At 43.3% G+C, this 18,471-nt stretch overlaps 1 protein-coding gene across 4 annotated transcripts in view; it reads right to left on the bottom strand.

Annotated features, from left to right (window-relative positions):
• The window catches only part of TEX9 (testis expressed 9), a 126,211-nt gene that overhangs the window by 53,047 nt on the left and 54,693 nt on the right, over window positions 1-18,471 (bottom strand). For all 4 annotated transcript variants that reach the window (XM_073618776.1, XM_073618778.1, XM_073618777.1 and 1 more), the window contains exon 9: window positions 16,078-16,251. In XM_073618776.1, coding sequence (XP_073474877.1) covers window positions 16,078-16,251 — 174 coding nt within the window. The remainder of the gene's footprint in view (window positions 1-16,077; window positions 16,252-18,471) is intronic.

Here is an 18,471-nt window from a genome sequence, read left to right as displayed (position 1 = left end):
AATCTCTTTGGAGGGAGAAAACGCTTATCTGGGTGATCCCATTCAGTATAAATAAGCTTTTCTAATAATGCAATTACAGGAAACGCATGAAAAGGCTATGAAGGTTTTAAGGAACCTAAAGAAGAAACAGAACTATCAGCTGACTCTGCTAGAGGTAGCTTGAAAGAGGCACGAACCATCTCTGTAAGAGATTGTATCATCAATTTCTCAGATTGTGAGGCTGAAAAAGGTTCATCTACCGTTGTTTCCTCCGCAGAGGAGTAAACGGTTTGCTGTTCTTCTTGTTCACCTGAGGGTAACACCTGATCCTCTACCCACTGTTCCCTTGGTAAGGGGGCTTTCTATCCTTTTGGATAGAGGATGCGATTAAAGTCGCTAATCTTCCTTCTAGGCCCTGCAGGGCGGAGGAAAAACACATCTTCAGTCACGTTTACTGGGGCTGAAATGTGAGAAGCAGTTGCACCACCAATTGGTCCCAATGACTCACCCTGGCTTGCCATATCTGGTATCTCAGACGAGGATGACAGTGTGGAGACACGACTGGAGTTCCCAGCGCCTGGGGGTGGAATTTTTGGTACCTTTGGGGTGTCTCTTTTGGGAACCATAGTGCTGAGCACAAAAACACAGAGGCACTAAGTAAATGCACAACACGCTGAGCAAAATAGTCTAGCAAAAGACAATGCTCATAAAGTTCAGCTTTAGTGTTGTTATAAATGTTATTTCCTGTACTGGAAATGCCTGCATCAACCTTACGTGCCCCCAGCGCTCTAGTGTCCTGTCCAGGTCAATTTTCAGCTTTCAGCACTGTCATACTTTTAATTACACTCATATTTAATCACCAGTGGGTTTTTTTTTTGCTAAATAAGCAAAAAAAAAAAACCCAGAAAATGAAAAAAGAAAAGCATTTTTCTTTGCCTCTGTTACAGAATTTTGCAAATAACTAATCGCTCTTCATAAATTTTGCCCAAAATGTATTCTGCTACATTTCTTTGTTAAAAATAACCCAAATCAAAGTATATTATTTAGTCTGTAGGAAAGGTATAAACTCTAATTTCATGAGGCCCCAAATGCCAAGACAACATAAATACCCCCCAAATTAACCATTTTTGGAAAGACGACAGTGTGAGGTATTTAGTAAGAGGCATTGTGATTTGTAATTTTTTGTCACAATTTTTTGGAAAATTAGGAAATTATTTATTTATTTATTTATTTTTTACACGGTTACCAGAGCAGTACAGCGTCACCTAATGACTGGAATGGTGGTGATCAGAGACACTAACTGGTGACAGCATGTAAAAAAAATGCAGGGAATGCATTAGGGTTAAAAATGTTTAGGCTTTAGAACCGCTTTAAGAACAGAACACTGAAAACCAGATGCAAATAACGTCCTGGTCGCTAGCTCTGCCAGCCCCATCCCATCTTTGGCACCTATCTTTTGTGGCAATAGTGAGCTGCAGGAAGGGGTGTCATATGCTGACCATTACAACATCATGTCATATTTTATCATAATCATTTTTAGGCTCCTGGGTGCTGTACAGAGAAGCAAACTGGGGAAGTCTATATGGCATTAAGGGGACAGAGTGTTCCCCTGGTTTAGTCAAGTTCAGCTTTGACATGCTGATAACTTAAACATGCACAATTAGTATTTTTTTTTCTACATGAAGCAAATACAGTTAATGGACTGTAATAAAATGATTTTCCTCCTGACAAAATAGGATTTTTATAACAGCTTACCTGTAAAATCCTTTTCTTTTGAAGTACATCACAGGACACACAGCCATAGTAATCACTATGTGGTTATAGGCCACCTTCAGGTGCTGGACACTGGCGCACCCTAAACAGGAAGTTGCCTCCCTATATAACCCCTCCCATACAGGGAGTGCCTCAGTTTTGTAGCAAAGCAATACACGTGTAAACTAGAAAGAGGGGTGGGACCTCTGTGTCCCGAGATGTACTTCAAAAGAAAAGGATTTTACAGGTAAGCTGTTATAAAAATCCTATTTTCTTTAATCGTACATCACAGGACACAGAGCCATAGTAATCACTATGTGGGATGTCCCATAGCAATGCCAACTAAGGGGAGGGAGACACAACATAATTAGGGCAACATGAGACTAGAGGAGTTACACTGCTGACTGCAGCACACTACGCCCAAAGGCGATATCCTCATGCCTTATTACATCCACCTGATAGAATCTAGTAAATGTATGAATTGAAGACCAAGTTGCGGCCTTGCAGATTTGAGCCATGGAGGCTTAGTGATGCACTGCCCATGCAGCACTAACAGCCCTAGAGGAGTGAGTTTTGATTTGAGAGGGTGGAATCTACCTCTTTAAACCATAAGCTTGAACGATTACTTGTCGAATCAATTTAGAAATAGTAGATTTAGATACTGCCTGTCCTCTTTTAGGACCTTCAGGTAATATGAACAAAACATCAGTTTTCCGAATCTAATCAGTCGCCTTTAAGTAGACTTTGACTGCTCTCACCACATCAAGAGAATGTAGGGACTTCTCTTCTGCAGAACGGGGTTCTGCGAAAAATGAAGGTAGAACAATATCCAGGTTTAAATGAAAACCTGACACTACCTTTGGTAGAAAATTAGGATGAGGACGCAATACAACCTTATCCTTGTGAATAATAATAATAATATGGAGCTTTACAAAAGAGAGCAGTCAATTCTGATACCCTTCTTGCAGCAGATATGGTTACCAGAAAAAATAGTTTCCTTGTCAAAAAAGGACCAAGGGAATATGTCGTATTGGCTCAAAAAAAGGCTGTTTTGTAATGCCGACAAAACTAAATTCAAGTCCCAAGGGTTCAGGGGTGACCTAACCGGAGATTAAGCCATGTTACCCCCTGAATAAAGTTACGAACCAAAGAATGCGGAGCAAGTGGTTGTTGAAATAATACCAATAAGGCCGAGACCTGTCCTTAGAAAGTACTCAGGGCCAGCTTTATTTCTCACCCCATCTGCAGAAAGTCAAGGATTCTACCTCTGACCTATTTCCTGGGGTGCCAACCCCTGGTTTCACACCAGGAGACATATGCTTCCCAGACTCCATAATATATAATTATGGAGGCCGGCTTCCTTGCATTAACCAAGGTAGATACCACTGAACCTGACAGCCCACGCTTCTTCAGCGTGTGGGTCTCAATAGCCAAACCGTTAAATTTAGCGTTTGTAAGGCAAGATGGAATACCGGACCTTTCGAGAGAAGGTCTGGACGAGGTGGTAGGGTCCATGGGACCCCTACTGCCATCCTTACGATCTCTGCATACCAAGATCTTCTGGGCCCCCCCCGGGGCCACAAGAATCACCAACTTCCCTTCCTGCTTGATCCTGCAAAGAAGTCGTGGATGCACGCAGAAAAGGAGAGAAAGCATAAATCAGTAAAAACTGATTCCATGGGAACACCAAGGCACCTGTTCCGTATGCTAGCGGATCCTTTGTTCCTAACATAAATATGTCGATCTCTCTGTTGAACCTGGACGGAAACAGATCTACGTCTGGGATCCCCCATCTTTGACCTATTGTCAGAAAGATATCGGGGTGAAGGAACCATTCTCCTGGGAACAACTGCTGGCGACTCAAATAGACTGCCTGCCAAATTCCTATCCCTAGAATGAAAAAAAACTGCAGATAGGCAAGGTACGTTGTTTTCTGCCCAAGATAGGATATGATTCCCCTTTCTCTGTGCCGCACAACTTCTTGTGCCCCCTAGGTGATTGATACAGGCCACTGCTGTGGCATTTTCGGATTGGATCCTGACAGGACAGCTCCGAAAATTAAATGTCCAGGCCCTCAGGACCAAGCGTTCTGCCCGAATCTCTAGAATGTTAATAGGCAAGGTCATTTCTGATCTGGACCACTTCTCTTGGACAGTTGCTTCTTCCAGGACTGCTCCCCAACCTAAAAAAGAAGATTGGCGTATGTTGTTACCACATCGCATCGCATTATAAACGACCTGGAGGATGGGATAAACAGTTCAATCTCTGTATTTGCAGACGATACTAAGCTAAGCAGGGCAATAACTTCTCCGCAGGATGTGGAAACCTTGCAAAAAGACCTGAACAAATTAATGGGGTGGGCGACTACATGGCAAATGAGGTTCAATGTAGAAAAATGTAAAATAATGCATTTGGGTGGCAAAAATATGAATGCAATCTATACACTGGGGGGAGAACCTCTGGGGGAATCTAGGATGGAAAAGGACCTGGGGGTCCTAGTAGATAATAGGCTCAGCAATGGCATGCAATGTCAAGCTGCTGCTAATAAAGCAAACAGAATATTGGCATGCATTAAAAGGGGGATCAACGCAAGAGATAAAACGATAATTCTCCCACTCTACAAGGCTCTGGTCCGGCCGCACCTGGAGTATGCTGTCCAGTTCTGGGCACCAGTCCTCAGGAAGGATGTACTGGAAATGGAGCGAGTACAAAGAAGGGCAACAAAGCTAATAAAGGGTCTGGAGGATCTTAGTTATGAGGAAAGGTTGCAAGCACTGAACTTATTCTCTCTGGAGAAGAGACGCTTGAGAGGGAATATGATTTCAATTTACAAATACTGTACTGGTGACCCCACAATAGGGATAAAACTTTTTTGCAGAAGAGAGTTTAATAAGACTCGTGGCCATTCATTACAATTAGAAGAAAAGAGGTTTAACCTTAAACTACGTAGAGGGTTCTTTACTGTAAGAGCGGCAAGGATGTGGAATTCCCTTCCACAGGCGGTGGTCTCAGCGGGGAGCATTGATAGCTTCAAGAAACTATTAGATAATCACCTGAATGACTGCAACATACAGGGATATACAATGTAATACTGACACATAATCACACACATAGGTTGGACTTGTGTCCTTTTTCAACCTCACCTACTATGTAACTGTAGGAAAGGATTTTCCCCTTTTGCAGATTTTTGGTTATTACCATAAACTGAGGCTCCGGCGCACCCTTGGAATCAGGCACATTGGAAAATCTAGAGCTTGAACCCTCTTGTTCCAAGCCGATAAGATACTGTTTTGCAGGAGTCTCGAAAGAAACTGAACATAAGGAATGGCCTCGAATGAAGCCACCATCTTTCCCTCATACAAGCTGAATAAAAGGATTTATCTTGCTTTGACCCCTTAATCAATTCCTTTATGGTGCTGATCTTTGCCTGGGGCAAGAATACCCTTTCCTGGGTGTATCTATGAAAAAACCCAAGTATTTTAACCACCTTAATAGTTTTAAGGAAGATTTCTCTAGGTCGAGAATCCAACCTAGGTATTCCAGATAGTTGAATTTGGTGACCATACTTTGGTTTAAGCAGGCTACCGACTGGTCTGTCAAGAGCCGATTAGACAGATTGTAGCTGTTATACCTTGGGCCCTTAATCTGGCTAGAGGAGGGGCCAGAACCTCTGTAAACATTCAGCCTGGTTTCACACATGTGCGGTGCGAATTGAAGCTCAGGTTTCACTGGGGAGATAACAATCTCCTGTTCAACGGATTCATTGCGTTTTTGCTCAGGATTAGAGAGCAGGGAGAGGGGGAGGGAGAGGGGGAGGGAGGGGGGGGGAGGGGGAGGTGTAGTGAGGAGAAAGAGAAAATCCTTGTTCAGAACGCAATGCATCTGCGAATCAGATGCGTTCCCATAGGAGATAATAGGCTTGTAGTTCGCACCGCAATGCCCAAAAAACGCACACGTTTTTTGTGCAATGCGCAGTGCGAATGCAACGCACATATGTGAACCAGATGCATTCATATGAATGTATTTTAAAATGTCCTGCGAATTAGATGCGGTGTAAGCCGCATCTAATTCGCATAGGTGTGAACCCGGGCTCAAGGAGCAGTAGCTAGACTGAAAAGCAGAGCTACAAACTGAAAATGAAGATTCTCTATCTTGAAGTAGATATTATTGGTGAGTGAAGAAATATGCCACAGAGGTATGCACCCTTGACGTCGATTGATGTCAAAAGTTCTCCTCCTTGTAGGATGGAGACAACTGATTGGATTGACTCCATGCAAAAAAGAGCGGATATCCAGGAACCGGTTTAGATTCTTGAGATCCAGAATGGGTTTGACATCTCCATTCGATTTTGCCGTGAAAAAAAGGTTTGAATAAAACCTCAACCCCAGCTCTTTCAAGGGGACCAGCATGACCACTCTTTGCCAAAGGATAGTCCAATGCTAGAAAGCCAGACTTCTTTTTTTCTGGATCTTTAGGACATTCTTGACATTCTGCCAGACCCTTGAGAACTGCAGAAGTCTTCCCTCTCCCCCTCCGCGAGCAAGCAGGGGCACTAGGGGTGCTGAAATTAATCTATGCATCGCGATTCGGGTGTCCCCAATGCGGCATCGATGCATAAGGACCGGAAAATCGATTGCGGGTGACGTCATGGCGACTAGCTCCGCCCCTCCTGGGAATGCACTCGGAGCGTATTTTTAAAATTACATTCTTTTAATAAATTCTGTGTTACAATGGATGATGTGCCCCGCTGGCTGTATTGTGTATGTGCTTTTTTTCATACCGAATTTCACTGTTGTACGAAATATCCCGCTCATGTGACTCCCCTCCCGGCCCGTCCCTCCCCTCTCCACTCTCCTCTCCGCTCTCCTGAGTTCTGACATCAGCAGGGAATTCTCAGTCCCGCCCGCCTCTCTTCTGATACGATAGCTAAAGTCAGCGGGCGGGGCTGAGAATTCCCTGCTGACGTCAGGACTCAGGAGACGTGAGAGGAGAGCGGCCGGAGAGAGGAGAGCGGCCGGAGAGAGGAGAGGGGCGGGACGGGCCGGGAGTCACATAAGCGGGATATTTCGTACTACAATGAAATTCGGTATGAAGTGACAGTTTTTTAAAAAAGCACATACACAGTACAGTGGGGCACATCATCCATTGTAACACAGAATTTATTAAAAGAAAGTCATTTTAACAACGGTAACATTACACCTCACGCTCCATGCTGACAGGTCCCTGGCTATCCTGTGCACATTCCAATGCCAAGGAACTGTCAGCACCAGTGGTGGCCCATGCATTGTGGGGGGGGGGTAGTGATGGCTGCATTAAATGGCCACAAGTGGCTGCGTTTGACGGGCACAGGTGGCTGCGTTTGACGGGCACAGGTGGCTGCGTTTGACGGGCACAGGTGGCTGCGTTTAAGGGGAACAGGTGGCTGCGTTTGAGGGGAACAGGTGGCTGCGTTTGAGGGGAACAGGTGGCTGTGTTTGATGGGGAAGGTTCAGTATTCAGGCTCCCCCAAAAATTTGGAGCACCAGCTGCCACTGGTCAGAACAGAGACAATACAGGGAACTGTGCGCATGTCTCACTGCGCTTTCCTGCATAGCCAGGCAATCTTTTGGGAACTGTGACGTGTCCCAGAAGATTGCAGGGAGGAAGGGCCGCCTAGGCGGCCCAAGTGGAAGTGGGAGCTTGTCGGTAATCGTGATGCATTGCGGAATCGAATCGAAGACCAGATAATCGTAATCCAATCAAATCGTGAGACCAGTGAAGATGCGCACCCCTAGGGGGCACCCCCTCATAAGGATGCTTTAGTATCTTTTTTTTGGTTTCTTTTATCCCTGGGCTTGACCCTGAGGATTACCTTTTAAACTTGATGGCAGAAGCCGTTGTGACTGCCCAGAGGCTGATACCCCTGGCACTGGAGAAGGAGCTTGTTTAAATGAAATACATTTACTCCTTTTCTTAAATGGCAAAGGGGTACCTTTCCACTAAAAATTCTTTGCATTAATTATCCAAGATATCCCAAACAGCCGTTTCACACAAAAAAGGAAAACCAGCCAGGAGTTTTTTGTTTTTTTCATGATGAGTTTTTTTTTTCACGATGCTTCAGCTGACCAATTTTTCAACCATAGCATTCTATCATATGTACCAGCCCAGCAAAAGGTGTGAGGCCTGAAGATAGAATCTCTCATAGCGTCTATTGCCAACATAAAGGGATAACCTTGAGCACCTGTTTAAACTGGTCCCTCAAGGATTTGACATATACCAATACACTTCATACCTCATACCTTGCTGCTCTGTTTTTAAACTTTATTCACTTAAAAGGGATGGAAGCATGCACCCTTACCTATTATTCGAATGTTGGTACTCTCCATTGTTACTACAAACTCAGGTGTCTATTTTATATTTAACCAATTGCCGCCCACCATATAGCAAAATGATGGCGGCAAAGTGGTTTCAATATCCTGACCGGACGTCATATGACGTGATCAGGATACTGAGCCGCTGCGCGCCCCCGGGGGCACGCATCGCGGCGATCGTTGTTGAGGTGTGTCAGTCTGACACACCGCAACTCTGATCTAGGTAAAGAGTCTCTGACGGAGACTCTTTACCATGTGATCAGCCGTGTCCAATCACGGCTGATCACGATGTAAATAGGAAGAGCCGGTGATCGGCTTTTCCTCACTCGCGTCTGACAGACGCGAGTAGAGGAGAGCCGATCGGCTGCTCTCCTGACAGGGGGGGGGGTCTGTGCTGATTGTTTATCAGCACAGCCCCCCCCTCGGATCCCGCCCAGGACCACCAGGGAAGCGCCCAGGACCACCAGGATGGCCATCCACACTAGACCATCAGGTATGCCCCTAGACCCCCAGGGAAATACCAATATGTGCCCAGGCAGCTGCCAATCTGTGCCCAGGCAGCTGCCAATCTGTGCCCACTCCAATGCCTACCACTGCCAGGGATGCCCATCAGTGCCGCGTATCAGTGCCTATCAATGCCCAGCAGTGCCGCCTTTCAGTGCCCAGCAGTGCCGCCTTTCAGTGCCCAGCAGTGCCGCCTTTCAGTGCCCAGTGTCGCCTATCAGTGCCCATCAGTGCCAACCAGTGCCACCCATGAGTACCCATCAGTGCCGCCTATCAATGCCCATCAGTGCTGCACATCAGTGCCACCCATCAGTGCCGCCTACCAATGCCCATCGTCAGTGCCCGCTCATTGGTGCCACCTCATCGGTGCCGCCGTATCAGTGCCTGTCAGTGCCGCCTTATCAGTGCCCATCAGTGAAAGAGAAAACTTACTTATTTACAAATTTTTTTTAACAGAAACAAAAGCAAAACTTTTATTTTTTTCAAAATTTTCTGTCTTTTTTTATTGGTTTAGCAAAAAATAAAAAACCACAGAGGTGATCAAATACCACCAAAAGAAAGCTCTATTTGTGGGAACAAAATGATAAAAATTGTTATTCAAACTGCGACAGCGCTGAAAGCTGAAAATTGGTCTGGGCAGGAAGGTGTATAAGTGCCCTGTATTGAAGTGGTTAAACACTAACAAACATTTACATTGCTAATCTAGAGTCTTATGTCATTTTAGGTTCTGAGGAGGTTGGTTGTACCATGTTACTGTCTCACACTGTTACCCACAATGTGTGTGCTTGACTATTTTGCCTATTTGTATTGTACTGGGTTATAATATGAGCTAAGTTGGCCACTCCCGGCAGTCGTGCTCAGTCCCGGGAGCTGCTATGCGCTTCTGGTGTCCTCCTCTCCCCCCACCTCCTCTTTAGTGACGCGGAGGATCGGGCGTACGTCCAATTGCGCATCAGCATCACACTTCCGGCGCGTGCTGCGTCACTATGTGACATCGGTGCGCTGCTGCTGCTGATTCAATTTGGCTGCCAGCGTGACGTTGGTGGACACCCATGACCACATTGGAGTCTATATACTCCCTCCAGCTCATTCCCAGCCCCCACACGGTTGTCACCCCCATGGCCTCTGTGCACTTTCGGACCTTCATTGCCTACACTCCTCTTCCAGGTAACCTTTTTGGTTTCCCCACATATTTTCTCCCTTTTCTTTTTTGTGCCACATCATCCTCTCTACTACCTTGCACCGATCCTACATTCGGTTTAATTTCCCTGCCACTGATTGGTATCTGCACCAGTACAATTTTCTCACTAGTAACCCATTATATATTTCCACGGTCTATTTATATTGTACCATATATCCCCTCCTCTCATAGATGGCTACCACGTGGATCACATCAATTTTGAAACTAACGGGGGTACATCCCTGGGGACTAGTGTCTGTTACTGGATTTCCATCGTTGTATATCTGGGTCAGTCCACCTCAGCTCCCGGGGGCTGATGTTTCTTCGGCCGGCCTCCAGCCCGCCATCCCTATGCCCAAACTCATAGGATTATTTGTAAGTAGTACTGGGAAATCGGGTTCTATTCCTCCCCCTACCCCCCTCCCTCTTCTCCCCCTATATAGACCTACTATATAATTTCTTTCAACATATATGTTTTTAATATTTATAGACACCTACTACATACCTGCTCCTGAATCACCATTTACTACCTTATACACCAACTGGACTGTACCAACTAATTACGACTATAACTATTTATCATGGAGACACCCTTCAGTGAATTTGGTTATGTACAGTGTTTACAGTATGAGCCAATTATGTTGCTTTACTATGGGATTGTGAGCCAATAGTTGCCCCCTTATGTTTACCATTGCATCACTATCTTACCTTACATATCAATTGGATTTTATCAATTAACCAAGGATACAATTATCTATCATAGAGACTTGCCTTTAATTAATTTGTTTTCTACAGTATGAACTAATCATGTTATTAATTATATTTCTGTTATATTATTTATACAATTGGAGACTCCAATGAATTCAAGTTTTTATAGTATTTACAGTATGAATTACGATATTTTTACTTCTGTCATATTTTATATACATTTTATATTAAATCATTTAATGCCAATTGATTCCATGTGATGCTTCTATGCAACGTTTTTGGTTCTATTATATTATTTTGGGTACCTGCCATATTCATTGTTAGCATGTTATCTCCTGGGGTGCATGCCTCATATAAAGTCCCACCTGTTTTGTCTTTTTGTTCAAATTATTGGGGATGGAGACGCTTGGCTCTGCGCACATCGCGCCTCATACAAAGTCCCACCTTGCTGCTCTGTTTTTAAACTTTATTTATATACCAATTACTGTCAGCACAGGCTGAGACACTCAACCTGTCAGGAAAACAATCTATGTTTTTTTCTTTTTAATAGGAATTCCAACTCTTTATCCGTTGGATCTTTAAGTATTTGAGCATTGTCTGCCGGACAAGTCAAACTTTTAATCAGAAGATATAGCAGCGTCAATTGCTGGTATCTTCCACCTTTAGTAAGCTTTTTCCTCCATAGGATAAAGTGTGAAAATACTTTTTAGGAGGGAAAAAATGCTTATCTTGGTGATTCCGCTCAGAATACATAAGCTTTCCCCACAATGTATGGACAGGAAAAAGGCATGCACAGTTTTGAGGACGCTTTAGCGAACCCAAAACAAGAAGTGGACACTCAGTTAAGGGTACCATAAAATGTGGATTGGACCAATTCAGTAAGAAATTGCACCCACAATCTCAGATTGTGAAGCTAATGCTTCCGCATATGACCCCTCAGAAGTGGAGTCATCAGCCTGTTCACGGTCCCCTAAGAGAAAACATCTTCTCCCGCCCCCAGATACTCAGTTTAAAAGGTCCTGGGTAATGGAATGGAACCTGTCGTATTTTATCCCAATCTGGGATGCGATTAAAGCTGCTAACCTTTTTCCAATCCTATCATGGCAGAGGAAAAAAACGTTTTTAGAAATATAGGCAGGGGCTGCAGTGTTGTAAACAGTTGCAAACATTCCATGACCCCTGAAGGCTCATTCTGACCAGCCACCCCCTCTCAGGGGAGGATGCCATTGAAGAGATGAGCTTTAGGCTTTCAGGGCTTGAGGGAGACCCCTTTAGCCCTCCTTTGGGGTGCTTTTACCCCCCCTTCTGACCATAGCCCGATGCATAAATGCAGAGGTACTACCAGAAGAAATCGCATCCACTGCTTTGAGCAATAGTCCAGCCACTGCTATTAACACTCAGCCTGATGCTATTAGTAAATGTGCCAGGGAAATGCCTGTGTCACCAACCTCTTACATGCTCCTTTTTGCTTTTGTGTCCCTCCGACAGCTGCAGCCAGCAAAAAAATGAGTTTCATACAACATACTCCCGTGCTAAGCGTTACTGCATGCCAACTCCGCGCTCAGCCCCGTCCCTGCCACACACCCCCCCTCAGTTTTCAAAAGAAACTCTTACTTTTTAAAAGAAACTTTTCCCGCATGAGCGTGGGCCTCTGATCCGACGAGATTGGCGTGTGTGTGTGTGTGGGGGGGGGGGGTGGCGAGGAGACCTGGTGACCAGCCGCTGTGCAGGGGCGGTGAGAGAAAAAACGGAGCAGCAACGCCGATCGTTTCACTTTCCCCTTCCCAGGGAGAGAGCTTTGTCCAGGTGGGGTGTTTTAGTGAGAGAAAATTTCCCCCCAATCTTACCGGAGGTCTGAGCTGCTCGCCGGAGGGAAAGCCTGCTGCTTCTGACAGAGCATGGTTTCTGAGGAAGCATGACAAGGTACGTGCTCCATACAGCCCCCAGTGGTGACTCTTAGGCATGACAATATTTACTTTTAAAGGAGACATTTCATAAGAAAATTAAAAAATTCCTTAGAAAAACTCCACTTACCTTTCCCGCCGCAGGGCAGACCCAATCTTCACCCTTCACAGTGGGTTCCGTTAAACCATCGGGAACCGGGGACCCTTTGGGAACCCACAATCCTGGACCTATAATAGCACCCGCCAGTAAAACTTTATGGCTTTAAAATACCAAAGTACTGGATCCCGGGTCCAGCTCTCTAAAAAAGAGAAGCGTTACAGGCAAAACCTTGTTTCTTCGGACACGAGGCCCGGGTACCATTCAATTTGGCCTAATAAGACAATTTGAATGGATCCGGCTGCACAGCTAGCCCAAGCAAGGATAGCTCCAGAGGAGCTCAGCACAGCACATCTTTACTTGTGACCAACACCTTAGACACTGGCAAAAAACTGAGGCACTCCCGGTATGGGAGGGGTTATATAAGGAGGCAACTTCCTGTTTAGGATGTGCCAGTGTCCAGCACCTGAAGGTGGCCTATAACCACATAGTGATTACTATGGCTCTGTGTCCCATGATGTATGGTTAAAGAAAATAGGATTACTGTACTCTCTGTAAAATCTATTCCTAATCCTCACCTAAAATCACTGACAAACAAAAAAATGTGAGGTCCAAAAACCTTTTTTCGATTTAAGAGACATTCCCCTCAAAGTCTACAAGGAAAGAAGCTGTGTGGGTGAGAGTAGAGAGGAATGTCTCTAATGGGTTCAAACAGTGGCTTCTAAAAGGGAACCAGATTTAGATCACACAGGAACAGATAGGTGATTTCACATGGGACACCAACCTGTACAAAAGTCTTTAAAAAGTAAAAGTGTAGCTCTATAAATCATAAATTAACCATTAGATTAATAATGGAGTGATATAATGTCACAAAAGAGGATTATTAATGGTCCAAATCTACCCAATAAGGGAATAAACTATTTTAACCATATAACAAATACACATGCGCACGACAAGTGACTCTAATGACTTAGAAAATAAGTGAATAACAGTTGTGAAAAGTTATATATATAATATTAATACAAAAGTCCAAAGGATGTCAGCAGATATAAAGAAAAGGTCCAAAAAGTGAAGAAGATGATCCTACATATCAGGACATATATTCAATAGACATCACTTGGAAGGAGGTTGGGATAGTGAGTAAGCCACCACCAATAGTCATAGGGAGCCTTACCAGATGTTGGTGACTTGGGAAGGCATATACCGCCCAAGTCGTAAAGCCTTTTAAACCAGCTGACTGGAAAGGTGCACCTGCAGTTCTGTACACAATGCACCATCTCCACTCTGCACACCTGATCAGCACTCTGCAGATCGGATCTGAGCTCCCTATTGGAGTATTACCCACAAGTTGCTGTCCGCGATCGTTTGGATCAAGGTATATTCCTGATCTTGGATTTATCGTGGCTGTCCAAGCAGGTGCACCTTTCCAGTCAGCTGGTTTGAAAGTCTTTACGACTTGGACGGTATATGCCTTCCCAAGTCACCAACATCTGGAAAGCCTCTTTATGACTATTGGTGGTGGCTTACTCACTATCCCAACCTCCTTCCAAGTGATGTCTGTTGAATATATGTCCTGATATGTGGGATCATCTTCTTCATTTTTTGGACTTTTTCTTTATATCTGCTGACATCTTTTGGACTTTTTTGTATTATTAGATCTCGTGTCCATAGTGTAGCACATTTTCAAACCGTTATATATATAACTTTTCACAATTGTTATTCACTTATTTTCTCTAAGTCATTAGAGTCACTTGTCGTGCACATGTGTATTTGTTATATGGTTAAAATAGTTTATTCCCTTATTGGGTAGATTTGGACCATTAATAATCCTCTTTTGTGACATTATATCACTCCATTATTAATCTAATGGTTAATTTATGATTTATAGCGCTACACTTTTACTTTTTATACATATTTCTTTGGTCTATAGCTGTGTTGGCTGCTATTTACACAGCGGTGTGATTTTCTTTTTCCTGTACAAAAGTCTTAACCAAAAGAGTCAGAGGCTAATGGTCCCTAGAAGAGAATGGAAAGAGCAGAGACTTGACCATTGATGGTGCCAAGAGCCAAATGCTGGTCCAGATGCAACTGCAGGAAGGAGAGAATTAGTCTCCTAGAGGAAAGCCCTAGACCTACACCAAGTGATGTTAATCTTTCATATCCAAAAATATACCTGGGGGGGAAGTGGCCCTACTAGCCTTGAGCATCATAGGAATCACAGATTAGGAGGTCTCTCTGTCACTCCGAACCTGGGCTTCAATGGCTACAATATGCTGTTAAAGCCAGCAACAGTAAAGTGAGACGGCAAATCGGCCCTTGGCAGTCTGGCAGGGCCCACAGTCTGTCTTATCAGGTTACGTATGACATCTGCTTGGGCCAATCCAGAGCAATGAGGATCACCAGTATGCCTTGATCCTGTGGGGCAGGCCAAGAAGTAGTTTCAGGAGAAGGATACAGATCAGTGTGAACTATCCATGCAGAGTTGCTGTTTCCAACAGTGGATCCTTGGACCTAGATAAAAACCTGTCCAGGTTGTTGCTGTACCTGGATGCCAGGAGGTTCACATCAGATATCCTGTCCTTGAACACCTCTGGGTATAGAGACATTTTTCTCAAATTCAGATGCTGCTAGCTATGGAAATCTACCTGTCAATTGTCTACGCCTGAAATGTACACAGCCGACAAGGCTGGAATGTGCACATCTGCCCAGGACAGGATCTCTCTCTTGCCACAGAGACTTCTGGTTCCTTAATGATGGTTGATGTTCGGGATGTCAGACTGAATCCGGATAGGATAACCCTCCAACAGGCAGTGGATAAATGGATGGATAAAAATCACCTGAAGTTTCAAGTTTATTGGGAGAAGAGTGTTCTTCAGCAAACAAATCTACCCCCCAGGTCAGTCATGCTGTTGTCCATTATAAAAATCTTCCAAGAGACAGGAAGAAAGCACTTCCCCCCCTCCTTCCTCTTCCAGAGCTAGACTCCTGAGCCACCAAGCCAGATCCTTGGTGTCAACGAATCAGCCTGTGCAGAAACAGGCCTGACTTGTCCCACAATGACAGAACATTCTGTTACAGAGGTCTGGAGTGAAAACTGGCAAAAGGGTCTGCTTTAAAAGATGCTATGTTCAATCCCAAAACCCCCATGCACAAATGGAGAGTTAGATGGCTTCTGGACTGAAGAGTTAGAACCTGAGACCTGAAAATCTGAAGCTTCTTCTGGGGAATGAACACACTGGCCTGAGAGTTGTCAAGGACCAGATTGAGTCCACCAGATCTGACATTGCATTCCCTCATCAGGAAGACCTTCTGGCTTTTGTGGACATCAAAGATGCATACTTACATGTTTCCATTATTCCAGTGTACCAACATTTTATCAGGTTAGCCCTATGGCTCCAGCACTACCAGTTTGTGGCCCTGTCATTTCTTTGGTACCTTGAGTGTTCAATAAGAAGTGCAAGGAAGCAATCTGCTAAATGCAGACCAGTATAAGATGGATTTTAATTGCTTGTTATAGGTACTGCACTTTGAACATAGACCTTTTCTGTATTTTGTTTTTACTTAGTAAGTGTTGTAGAAAAGTGCAACTAAACGTTACTGTACCTTTTCTAGTGAGAAAATTTGATGCTGGAATCCATCATTTTTTTTAGTTGCTTCCTCAGATAAAGCTTTATATTTCTCTGCTTGGGTCTGCTGCACGTTTGCCGTTCTCTGTAATCGTACGCGCTCCTCCTCCAGTTCTTTTACACGAGCCAGAAGTGTTCGATTTTCATCATCCTGTTGATTACATAAAAAAAAAAAAAAAAAAAAAAACAACACACAACAACATTAACGGTGGCCAATAAGCAACATAATTATTTAATAATAAAAAAAAAAAAAAAAAAAAAAAACAGTTAATAAGGTTAAAGATTGTAGCGCTATACTGTGCTAATTCAGCTCTGCAGACATGCATTACAAGCTACAATGCACAACTTTTAGCTCCTGATACCATTTTCTCTGCCAATTACAGTGAGAGGCATGACTAAACACGCAGGATTAGCCAAGCCTTCTAAGAAATAAATGCCACCAAACAGAAAAACTACATGTAAGTTTCCAAAAACAAGTCATACATTTATAATGAATTTTTTTTTTCTGTGGAATAGCTCAATTACTACAGGTCATTGAAGCCTAGATGCCCAGAACAAATTTAAATTTGAACTCTGGGAATTATCTGTATTTCATACTTATATTGGTCCAGCTTGACACAACATAAGTATGTGTATCTCTTACCTGATGGGCTAGTGGGGAAGCTGGCAATCACTGCAGTAGTTAGCGCTACAGTGTTAGTGGCAATTGGGATGTTACTGCCTTTCATATACCCAATCAGAGAACGCCTTGTATTCACTGAACACAAGTGACTCCCTGTGTTCAGAGGGGAAGCCACTCGCACATGACCCGGGTAGGACCCAGAAGATCATTGCTATCATTGTAGCAGTACCAACTGCTAAATCAGCTTTCCAAGTGGTCCATTCATTATGAGATATGTATACTTGCATTGTGCCAAGCTGGACCAATGCAAGTATGCAAAACAGATAATCCCTGCAGTTCAGACTTAACAGCTTCAGTATGCATCAGTTAACTAAACATTAATTCTGTGATTCATTTATTTACCTAAATAATTGTTACACTGTTAAGGACATAAGGCTTTTACTTGTGCACTGTTTTAATAAATACACTGCACATCTTTTGTTATTATTATGCATTTTTTTGTTATCTTACTCCAGTTTATATTACTACTGCATTAAATTTAAAATTAAAGTGGTTGTAAACCTCATGAAATATGAACAAAGCATATCCCTCTATTGTGTATACCTGTCTCAATTAGGATATTATCATGAATCACTTCTGACACCAAGGGAAAAAAAAGGTGACAGGGGAGGGATCTGCAGCTAATTGACAGCCTCAGCTCTGTTCCTGTGTGAAGGGGGTTTGTCTTTTCCCTCCAATCCGCTGTCAGAGCTCTCCTCACTGAGCTCTGCAGAGTGTAACTTCAGTTCTCTGCCCTCTTTTTTCTAAATTCCCAGACAAGCTTTAAAATTCAGCACTTTGAATGGATGTAGAGAAGAAAGGGCTGCAGACCAACAGATACAACTTTTGTAGGAGGATTTGTTTCATCTCTGTATCACCTGAGGCCACCCACTTCACTAGGTTTTTTTAAGGGTTTACAACCACTTTAAATCTGTCCCCATTTGTATCCTGACTGAAGAGATCCCAAATAAAGGTCGGTTTTCTCACATGAGATGTGTATCATTGGATGATAACTATAGTCTATACATTGTGTTTTTTTAAAGCAGTATAATATTTCTAATACAATGCTCTGTAAACAAAAGTTTTAGTTCACAGACAATTTAAAAAGAAAATTTACCAAAAATATAAAAAAAAAAAAAATAGAGAGCCTCAGGCTTTTCATAGATATTTGCTTTGAACTTATGAAACTTAGTTTAGTATGAATGGACAGTTTTTAATCACTAATTCAGTACTTTTCATTTACAATTTGGAATTGGACCTTTTGCAAACTGGAAAAAACTAAAATATGTATTTAAATCTGTGTATTTGCACCCTGATATGCATACGTTACCTACTACCTGTGTATGATATTTGCTTTTCATACTGCTTTCAAAAACTAAAACAACTAAAATAACCCCAAAATTAGGGAAATAGACATCCTAGTGTATTCAATGAGGGGAATAATGTAAAACTGGCACTTTTCTGCTTTATACTTTTGTGTATTTTTGTAGGCAGGTTGTATGCAAACTGAAAAATAGAAATTTTTACTTAAAAAATTGTCCAGGGAATCTAAGACCTGAAAGTGGTACAGAATTAGAGTGGTTGCAAAGGCTTAAGAGTTTTTTTTAGCTTAATGCAATAAGCTAAAAAAACTGCTGTGTTTCATGTGTCCCCCCAGCCACTCCTTATATTTACCTGAGCCCAGGCCCGATCCAGCGATGTGCACAAGAG

Source organism: Aquarana catesbeiana, linkage group LG03 (assembly GCF_042186555.1).
Source record: "Aquarana catesbeiana isolate 2022-GZ linkage group LG03, ASM4218655v1, whole genome shotgun sequence".
Classification (NCBI taxonomy): domain Eukaryota; kingdom Metazoa; phylum Chordata; class Amphibia; order Anura; family Ranidae; genus Aquarana; species Aquarana catesbeiana.
This window is presented reverse-complemented; position numbering and strand designations above follow the sequence as displayed.